This window comes from Euleptes europaea, chromosome 11 (genome assembly GCF_029931775.1).
Source record: "Euleptes europaea isolate rEulEur1 chromosome 11, rEulEur1.hap1, whole genome shotgun sequence".
NCBI lineage: Eukaryota > Metazoa > Chordata > Lepidosauria > Squamata > Sphaerodactylidae > Euleptes > Euleptes europaea.
Window position 1 is genome coordinate 30,231,495 of NC_079322.1, and position 11,286 is coordinate 30,242,780.

The following is an 11,286-nucleotide window of genomic DNA, read 5'->3' on the forward strand; positions in this document are numbered from 1 at the left end:
ATGGAGCTTAATCAGATCAGGAAGACTGCAATTGTATTCCAGGCATAAAAGGAGAAACAAGGAAGTGTGTGAGCATTGCCAACAAGCGGCGTTCATGTCTTCCACAGGTAAATCTCTGTTTAACTTCAATTTGTCTAACAGCTGAATACATCCCATATTTCTCTAGTTCTGATATATAATGCAGAATAGATTCAGCTGAACTGTTTATTCAACTGGATTATGTCTTCAGAATATGTCTTATTTTAACATGTTACTACAGGAGTCATCATATAAAACTTGCCAAAAAAGGAACAGAATATATAGCTTGATCAACTGATTATTCCTGCTATTACTGTATGCAGGAACAAAAGGACTCTTAATCATTGTCTGGTTTTGTAATGTGAATTTGTCAGTGCACACTGTGTCAGCTTGGACAACAGCATTTTCAGCAACGGGGCCAGTTTTTTGAAATGATCTACTTCAAAAGTACAGAGGACATTATCTCTTGCTGGTTTTTTTGTAAAGTATGGAAAGGTGTTGTTGTTTTTTCAAAATTATGAATGGAGGGGCTAACAGTAGCAGGCTCAGAGGTGACTGGAGGAAATTGAGCTGTGTTGATATTGTGAGCATGACTGTTGCTGCTTTTGTTCACTGCAATCCTTCCTCAGAGAAATGAGGGGTATCAATACCTTTTTCAAAGAAAATATTAACTTTCCTATCAAGTTAAGAACTTTTATGCAGAACAAAAGCTAGGTAGAATTCAAGACATTAGAACAGTGTGTCGCTTAACAGTCAACATTCCACATTTCTTCTGAGAAAGCCATAGGGATTTTCATAAAACCTTAAACTACACTTATAATATTTACATTTTTTATTTTATATTTATTTATTATTTTATATATTTATTTATATTTACATTACTTGTTTATATATTTACATTATTTTATTTATTTAGAATATTTTTATGCCATCTCTTCAGAGTCTTGCTTGAGGTGACTTACAATTAAAGCCACAATATAAAACAGAAGCCATTAAAAAATACAAGCAGCATAAAAACTATTCATGAAACAGAGCAGACCATTATAAAGCTGATAAGTTAAACCACAAATTAAAAAGCCTGAGCAAAAAGATTACTTTCTTTTAGGTGCTAAGCTAAACGTTGGTGCCAGGCAGGCCTCAAGGGGGAGGGCTTTCCAAAGGCGATGTGGCCCCATAGAAAATGCTTATTATCAATGGTGCCCAGAAGCCTAAACCAACATCGAATCAAGATGCTGAATAATTTCAACTTACAAATTAAATCTTAGGTGAATTTAACATGCTACTGAAAAAATTACACTATTGAGTAAGGGCTGAAGAAAGTAAAGATTATCCACTGGAATGAATTTAGCAAATACTAAAGTACGCCAATAAAACGTTTTATTTAAACATTCATTGTCATTAAGTACCTGAAGAATGCTTGCAACTTCATTGACTGGTAATTCACTTGCTTTTTTGGAAGTCAGAACAGGAATCATTGTTTCACTTTCATCATTAGGCAGCTGCTGAAAACGTGCAACCTAAAAATCAAAGAGCTGTACGTATCACTAGCAGACTACAAAAGATTAAATTTATGTTCTAGTTAAGCATTCCTACATCAAGAAAAGCAGCAGCATCCCAATAAACATAGCCTAATGATTATGTGTACACATGGTCTTCTTGCTCATTATCTTTAATGGCTAAAGAAGGAACAGCATTCAGCTCGCTGTTTCTCTTGCACACCATTCTTCCACTCCCTGCCCTGCTTTTCACAGATATGAAACAGACTTAAGACTAGCACAAGAAAACCACAGCTATACGCAAACAACAAAACACTTCCTTACTCTAAAGTTAAGAGACAGGACAAGTGCCTGCTGGACAGACACAACCATACAGCATTCAACTTCACTGGAAATTGGTGCATCTCTGAGAATCTTGTTCACTGATACTGTTGCAATGTGAACAAGATTCTCACAGATGCAGTGTGCAAGGACAGCCAAACAAAACAGCCTGTTTGTGCACCTGAAAAGGTGCGCTGGGGGGGGGGGGCTCCTGGGGTCGCTGCACCACGTGCTTGATCCAAATCAGGGCCTTGTAACAATTTTTACAGAACTACAACTGCTTCTAAAATGGCGCTGACAGCAACGGGTGAGCAGCAAAGACTGGACCCTACAGTACTTTATCACTCCGCAAGCATTTGCTGAAAAATAGAGAGCTCCGGAAAGCAGAGAGACCTGATGGCTGACTAAGATACCAAATCTGCAAGTGATTTATGGGGCTGCAGAAGTATGTGGGAATTTCTTCTCAAAAATGTTTGCAGATAGTAAGCATGAGATTTGGGTAAATAAAAGTATTCTTGAAAGCACTGATCATTTTTTAAAAAAAATACTGCAGATCCCTTTTTCTCCAAGTAAGTATGTCTTAACAAAAAGCTTCTCAGGTGTATTTTAGAGAACTTCAGTCGGTGTGCTAAGGTCTCCAATAGCTAGTGAGGGAAATGAGCATTTTTTTCCATTAGAGGCAGCCTGCCTCATTAGTTATATATTAATCTTCCAAGTAAGATGTTATGCGGATGCAGTTGTTATGCAGCACAAGCTTTCCCCAAAGAGGCTCATTAAGACACTGACCAACAGAGAAGTGAGCTTCAATTAATTTCTAAGGTGTGGCCTTAGACTAACATCAACTTTAGTCCCTCGTTAGTGTTCACCAGTAAGGCTCACAGAAACATCTAGAAAGTATGCCCCGATATCTGTGATGACGGCATGTACAACAGCAGAATTCTTAAGACTGCAGCAAAAAGCCAGAGACCACAGTTCTGCGCCCATTCATATTTGCTTACTAAGATGATATACTTCAACCACCAAGTCTCTGTAGTTTCAGAGGGTAGCTGGGTTGGTCTCTGTGCTCAGGTCTAGTGGGGAAAATGAGCATTTTCTTTCCATTATACGCAGTCTGCCTCATTAGATACATAATAATCTTACATACATATTAATCTTTCAAGTAGGATGTGATGTGGATGCAGTTGTTATGCAGAAGAAGCTTTCCCCAATATTCTCTACACTTATCTATGTGGTTCTTTCAGTTATGGCCTCTGGCTACAGTGGCAGAGTAGATGCTTCAAATACAAATCTCTATTCAGATGGGGAGCAGGAGCATGAAGAGCTTTCACTGTTTCTCAACAGTTGCATGCCTTCTGTTGTTCTTTTGACCTGACATGGTTGACTTTTTCACCTCTCCCTCACACCACTGTGACACATTTATCCAGAGATGGGGTAAAAGGAGCCTACTACACTGCGGCTGCTATAAAAAAGGCAAATTCCATGCTGGCCATAATTAGACGAGGAATAGAGAATAAAACTGCTGATATCATACTGCCCTTGTACAAATCTATGGTGAGACCACACTTGGAATACTTTGTACAGTTCTGGTTACCACACCTAAAAAAGGATATTACAGAACTTGAGAAGGTGCAGAAAAGAGCAACCAAAATTATTAGGGGACTAGAGCAACTGTCCCATGGGGAACGGTTAAGACGCTCAGGGCTGTTTAGCTTGGAAAGAAGGCGGCTAAGAGGAGACATGACAGAGGTCTATAAAATTATGCATGGTTTGGAAAGTTTTTCTCCCTCTCCCATAATACTAGAACACGGGGTCATCTGCTAAAGCTGGAGGGTGAGAGATTCAAAAAGTATTTTTTCACACAACGCATAGTTAAATTCTGGAACGCCCTGCCCCAGGATGTGGTGATGGCTGCAAGCTTGGAGGGCTTTAAGAGGGGCGTGGACACATTCATGGAGGAAAAGGGCATTCATGGCTATTAGTTAGAATGGATACTAGTCATGCTGCATACCTATTCTCTCTAGTATCAGAGGAGCATGCCTATTATTTTGGGTGCGGTGGAACACAGGCAGGATGGTGCTGCTGCACTCATCTTGTTTGTGGCTTCCTAGAGGCACCTGGTTGGCCACTGTGTGAACAGACTGCTGGACTTGATGGGCCTTGGTCTGATCCAGCAGGGCCTTTCTTATGTTCTTATGCCTTGAAGTGGGGAGATCAGAAGGAGGTGGGGCAGAAGCTGGATCAAAGCCTGAGGAAAACTAGAATTGTATTGAGAACTAAGCTCTCTCGCTCTGAGCAAAAATTAAGATATATGTGCTAAGATAGTGTAGGGTACATCAGCTTGCAGTTTTCTCTCAAGTACTGGGTATATTTGTAATTTTGCTTGCAGAACGCTAAGGCATTCATAAATTTTAAATTCCACAGATATGTCAAATATTGCAATTTTCTATGCTAAATAAGTTATAAACTATACATTTTATGTTGTTACAGCAGTAAAATTAGTTTAGGTTTGATAGGACAGTATGTATTGTACATATTTCAATTTTTCACATAATTTCTTTTTTCCCCCTGAAAAACTGGGGGGAATGGTTTTTTTCTGTGGCATCAAAAGTTTACATCTGTATTGTAAAATATGTCAAATTACACATCCTGAGTATAATTTGAGATCACAAAAAAAAAAACCTTATATCCCACCTTTGTTCCACCAGGGAACTCAAGGCAGAATCCCCAAGGTGGTCTTCTATCCAGGTACAGACCAGACTTACAAATGCTTAGCTTCAGCAAGACTGTTTTATCACGTTCCCTCCAACCACATACTAGGTGTACTCAGGCTAATAACACTACAGCATTTATACAGCTATTTCAAATGATCAGAGTACTTCACATACAGTAGCAGTGAAGAGATTTAGAGATCATTGCAGAGGAAAAAATCTAAACTGTGAAACTCCCTGATTTCAGTTCAGTCTCTTAGCCATAGTGGTACCACAGCCACCACTAGATTTAAATTTCTCTTTTCGAGCATGCAAACTGACAACCCTCCAGTAGCTTTGCTTCAACTAAGATAGAATTCTTCCACACAGGGTACATGAAGCAATACTTGGTGAAATCTTATTTCTATACAACTTTTTAAAAGTACAGAAAAACCCTCAGGAACTGAACCTGGAAACCAAGGGGGGGGGGAGATTCTGGAATACTCAATAACCCACAAATCCATGAGATAGCAGAACACACACACACACACACACAAATAAGAGCTCTACAATACTTAATTGTTCATTATGTCTGTTTTCATACTACCTTTCCACATCTTTCTTTCCAAGGCACTTTGCATGATAAGCTCTATGCACAATATATATTAAAATTATTCTGGAGTAATAAAGCCATATAATCACCAAGTGCATGAAAGCAGCTACAAAAACTCTAAGAGGACCACAGTCAATTTAAAGACTGAAGGAATAAAGGGCCATATGATGCAAATGCCCACCTGTGCTGACTGTGGGCATTTAAGCCTGAGTGTGCAAATGAATGAACAAAACAATCCCCTCTGAACAATGTTTGTGTTTAATATATGCATCTATTTGACAGACATAAGAATTCAAATTAAACTAGCTGAGGCTGAAATGACTAGATGACAAAACTGTCTGGATACTTTCACATTGCCATATAAAATGAAGATCCAGCTATCTGCAGATCTAAATTAACTAAGGGTCAAAAAACTGCTTCATGCAGCTGGGGGAAAAATCAGACAAGATAGATGTATTCTAAATAGGTCTGCATTCTTGTCCAGCCACTTCAATGTCAATACAGAAAGTGTTCATGACAACCAGTTCAGTTTGATCTTAAAATAGGTTGGGTATAGAAAGGAAACTTTGTTGGAGGCTCTACAGTGAAGGGGTAAGATAAAAAACAAAGGTTAGTACTATAATGTACATTGACAAAGATGTTACAGACCCAAAAAACAGCTTGTTTGTAGAATATAATACAGGGAATGTTCCTTAAAATGTTGTCCCCTCATATATGATGCTTTTTATGTGAGATCTTCTGAAGGTCAACTATACAATAATCCTATCAAATCTAAATAGCCAAAGATTGCCCTTGTTTTGTGGTTTAACAGCCTTAATTAAAAAAAACTGTTAATTTGTTACTTGTAGGACACTGATATACTACAAAATAATTCAGAGGTGGGCACAAGCAGGTAGATTTTGTGGGTTAACATCTGTTTATTTTGATCTACTGCTGTCAGAAATTAGTACACAAAGCCTAACAAACTAGACAACTATTTGATAAACAGAAAAGACCTTTAATTAGAAACAGGTAAGTAAACATTATTTTACTGCCTCTGTGTCATTCTTACAATTGGTGGTTTAACTGTAAGCTTCAACGTAGGACAATCACTCAATATGGCTCATAAATAGTGTATCAACTGAAGTCCAAGATGCCTCTTTGGATAACAGTACCTATCTTTCAACCACTCTAAACAACTGCCCGAATTACACAGAAAAGTTCAGCTTCCAATCCAGAGGAATAGCCTAACCTTGGTCTCACAAGCTCTTTGCACCAAGTTTATCATTTGCAACCTCCCCTTCACTGATATTCAGCATAGAAGGAAGTGGACAGATGCCCAACAGAGAGGTGCTCATTAATAACAGGCTTGGACTGTAAAAGTGTCTTTTGCAACTCATTTAATGCGTTATAATATCCATTGTGGTATACCACAGGATTTAAATAAAGCTCCCCAAAACAGGCCATAGTGATGAAGTTAAATACCACCTAATGAGACAGGCTTATTTGCAAACTGACTCTTGTGCAACTGGGTATCTCTTTCCATGACCCAGAACTCTGCTGCTAGCACAGCGTTAAAAAAACAAAAACCTAAAATTTAGTTTAAAAGATACTTTTGATTTAAGCAAAATTCATACCAAGATTATTATAGCAACAGATTCTGGCCCAAAGAAGCGCTATAAGACTCCTAATTCTTTATATATTTGTGCCTCATTCATTTCACATTAAACGAAGAGATCTCCAGAAAACAGTACTACAGTGTAAAATGGATGGTGTACAAATACAGGGGGCCATAATTTCTCAGCAGTAAGATCTTTTGCATCGAATGGGTATCGAGAGGAAAAGAAGAATCCTTCTAGAAAAGTTCAGAGAAATCGTCTGCATGGCTACTCAATCCTACCAAATTCAGTGGGACTTCCTCTCAAGTAAATGTACAGGATATTGCAACATTAGAAATTTAGAAGACAGCCATGAAACTCTCATTTGCAGCATCAACAGCACAAATTGGATTCCATTTAGCAGTTTTGAAGCCTTCCAATAATAAAAGCAATCAACAAAGGATCAGCCCACCAATGAATGTGAAGAATGTATTTTCCCCATGTATAAGTTATTCCCTTGTGAACACTTCCAATTAGCACAGAAATTACAACACTGCAAAAATCATGGCACACTAGACACTATTTTCTTCTCTTCAGAATTGTCAGCTAAAGAAAGATTCAGTTAAGCGGTAACAGAATTCAATGATTTAAGCAGAGGGCTTACACTGACTAGTACTCTGAGAGAAACTAGCATATTCACAAAATTTCTCAGAAATGGAACCTTGTTTACACATTGTATTTGAATCCAGAAAACGTTACTCAATACCCATGTAAGAGTCGCCTCTTTTTTCAATGCCAGCTTCTACAAAAAAAGAACTCTGGCATAAACATTATCTCCATTATTAGAAAATTAAATAAACCAACACCGCTGATCTTCTCTGTGAATGTACAGCCTTGTTTTAAACACTGATACAGAGAGTCTGCACACTGCCCCTGCAGACACATAACGCTGATTTAAAGAAAGCACAACATATAAGTAAGATTATGTGAAACAGCACAACAGAGATCCGCTAACCAGAAAAAAACTATCCAGCACTATGCAAAGAGTCTCTGAAGCAAGCCTATGCCTTGAGAAAATGACCTGGTCAAAGAAATACAAATGCTTCCCCTCCCAACCCCAACCTCAAGTGCAATTACTTGTAAGATATTTACCTTCATTTTCCATTGAAACCACACATGGGTTGATAGCTACAAAGACTTTTAATGACAGCAACAGCAGCCCTGGGGCTTGGACTGAGAAGTGTGAAGAAATCCCTATATTCCAGGCAGCTGCTTTGCTCCCACTGCCCGCACATACAGCAACATCTGCCAGGAGAAAGCACTAGCAAGAAAAATAAAGGGGGGGGGAAACAGAATACAAAACAAATGCCACCAATTTCTTGCATCTCTCCACTCTCCAACACCGTCGCAAGAGCTAATCGGGTGGGATCAGCGTCCCCCACCCCCACAATCCAAGAAGAGAAGATCGGAGATCGGTGACCCATCCGCTCCATAACAAGACTGGAAGGAGATTTGGACCAAGGAAACACCAGTCTGGGAGCTTTGCAAATATATATTTTATATATATATATATATATATATATATATATATATATATATATATATATATATATATATATATATATATATATATATATATATAAGACAGAGCCCACCCCCAACATTTACAGGGAAGGACCCGCCACAATCCTCCTTCCCAGGCCATTTACGCACGGGAGGTTTTGCCTTGGATTTGCCGCTCAATGGCCATTTATTCATGGAAGGTTTTGAATGGGGTTTGTCACTCTCTAGATCACTGGTTCCCAACCGGGGGTCCACGGGCCCCCAGGGGTCCGCGAGAACTAAATTAAGGTCCGCGAAACAAAGCTATAAACCCGTAATAAATTAATATCTTCAATTAAAAGTTCTCTATTATAAAAATATATATCTTCAAACATTATTCTAAGTGTAATGTTTAACTAACAGTTATGATTAAAGTTTATTTTCAAATTCTCTGAATTTTTATTTTGAACCTTGGGGTCCCTGCACCGAACAAAAAAGTCCTAGTGGTCCCTGGTCAAAAAAAGGTTGGGAACCACTGCTCTAGATGCACATTTCCCCCCTCTGAATTCTCAAAACTCTGCATGGCGGCTTATTGTTGAGTTTTGAGAATTGGGATGGGGGGAAAGGGCATCTAAAGAGTGGCAAATCCTTCCATGAATAAATGGCCAATGTGTGTGTGTGAGTTAAGTGCCATCAAGTCGCTTCCGACTCATGGCGACCCTATGAATGAAAGTCCTCCAAAATGTCCTGCCTTTGACAGCCTTGCTCAGATCTTGCCAATTGAAGGCTGTGGCTTCCTTTATGGAGTCCATCCCTCTCTTGTTGGGTCTTCCTCTTTTGCCGCTCAATAGGCGGACATTTCCCCCATCCCAATTCTCAAAACTCTGCACGGGGGGGGGGGGGCGCTTCTCGTTGAGTTCTGAGAATCGGGATGGGGGGAAAGGCGCGTCGAGAGAGCGGCAAACCCAAGGCAAAACATCCCGCGCGTAAACGGCCCCCAGGGTGATGATGCCCCGAAACCGATCCGCACCTCGCCTCGACAGCCCGTCTCCCAGTCCCCGCGGGGCTGTTACCTCCCTCCTAACATCCCCACGCCTGTTGCTACGGGACGCCCCACCGGACACACACTCGCACACACGGAGGCGGAGGGGGAAACCAGGAAGGAGAGGCGCGATAAACCAGAGGAGGGGATGGGAAGAGGAGAAGCGAGGAAAAGGAGGGGGCGCCGCACCGCAGGAAGCCCTTGTCGGGGAAACGCAGAAGGGGGCGAGGAGGAGCAGAGCCCCTGACGAGAAGGGGGCGCCTCTCCTCTCTCCCCCCCCCACCCCTCGCTGGTGGCCACTGAGCCTCAGACAGACCCCCCCCCTTCCGCGGACACAAACCCCTTACCAGGCTCGGCGCCCCCTCCCGCTCCAAGGCTCTCCTCTCAGCCCTCGCTTCCCGGGCTCCGGGTCCCTAGCCCCAGCAGCGGCGGCGGTGGAGGAGGAGCCGGCAGCGGCCCACACGCATCCTCGCCCTCCCCCGCTCCGTGCCAGGCGCTCCCCCCCCCACCCCCCGCGTTTCTCTCAGCGCCCGATTCACTTCCGCGGCCAACAGCGGGCAAGGAGCGGAAGGGCCTGGGAGAGGCAGACGCCGGAGAGGCAGGCAGGCAGGCAGGCGCGCGCATGCGCCCCACGGCGGCGGCGGGGGAGAGACGCGGGCGAGCTTGGCCGTCGTGCCTGGCAGGCGACGCTCGTGCGGCCCCCCCGCCCCCTCCCCCCCTCGCGCCATGGCCGGCGTGTTGCGCCTGAGGGAGCGAGGGGGGGAGGGGAAAAGGGGTTCGGGTTTGATCCGGGCGGCGGTTTATTGAAAGGGAAGGGGGTGACGTTGGGATTGCGGGCTTAACGCGGTCAACGGCGACGGAGGCTCTTGCTTTTGAGAGTGGGAAAGGGAAAGAAAAGAAAAACCCCGAAAGCGACCGACGCGCGCTGAGAGGCGGAGGCGCGCCCTCCCGCCACGGTCGCGCGCGCGCGCCCTCCCCCTCTGGCGCTCTTCGGGGGAGGCGTCACAGCAGGGGTGGGGAACCTTTTTTCCACCAAGGGCCATTTGGATATTTATAACATCGTTCGCGGGCCATACAAAGTTATCAACTTAAAAAATTAGGGGTAAAATGAGGATATACTGGCTAAGAACTCACCCCCCCCCAAGCATTCTGGCCCTGCCCCCTTTAACCCCTCCATTGTCGCCACTTCCGGCCCCAGCCCTCTTGTAGCACAGTTTCTCCACGGCCCAGGTAGGAAAGGGTTAACACAGTTTCTTGGGCGGTCTTAGCAGCTCCATAGCTCAGGACTCTTCTGCAAGGGGGAAAAAGGGTTCCTTTTCTCAGCAAAACAAACTCACATCTGCCTTGAATAGAGGCTATTCCTGTCCATGGGAGGGGGTGGATCGCCAGTCTTAGATCCTTCTGAGCTAGAGATCTGCCAGGACCCACAAAGGGCCAGGCCAAATGACTTCGCGGGCCTTAAACGGCCCCCAGGCCTGATGTTCCCCACCCCTGCTTTATAGCCTTGAATTTGCCGCTCTCGACGCGCACGTTTCCCCCCAGCCAAACGGTCAGAACTCAACAATAAGCCCCCGTGCAGAGTATTTGAGAATTCAGATGGGGAAAACGCGCGTCTAGAGAGCGGCAAACCCAAGGCAAAATCTCCCCGTGCGGTATTGCCCAATTTGGGCACGCCGTGAAGCATCAAATCCTGAAGAAAACACACACACCCGTGAGGTTCTCCAGCCAACCTCGGCAATCCCAAAAAGTCACTCGCTCAGACAGGCAGGTCTAAAGCAGGTAAACGTTTATTCAGGAGCCGCAGGACACAGCATGAGCAAGCCACAGTTTCGAAGAGGCTAATGACGAGCCAAACTATAAAGCATAACTTTAAGCATGGAGTCATCCCAGGTGCAAACTAAGCGGCCTGGCAACTACAAGATAACAGCGCCTGGTAGGAAGCAGGGAGTGAGCGAACCAAAATACAGTAGTTGTCTGCTAAGAGACTCAA

General features: G+C 43.2%; 1 protein-coding gene across 2 annotated transcripts in view; it reads right to left on the minus strand.

Annotated features, from left to right (window-relative positions):
* The window catches only part of ATP2C1 (ATPase secretory pathway Ca2+ transporting 1), a 46,962-nt gene extending 39,091 nt beyond the window's left edge, over nt 1-7,871 (minus strand). For both annotated transcript variants that reach the window (XM_056857007.1, XM_056857006.1), the window contains exons 1-2: nt 7,865-7,871; nt 1,425-1,535 (exon numbers count right to left, since the gene is read on the minus strand). In XM_056857007.1, coding sequence (XP_056712985.1) covers nt 1,425-1,535; nt 7,865-7,870 — 117 coding nt within the window. In that variant the 5' untranslated portion in view covers nt 7,871. The remainder of the gene's footprint in view (nt 1-1,424; nt 1,536-7,864) is intronic.
* Nucleotides 7,872-11,286: the final 3,415 nt, after the last annotated feature.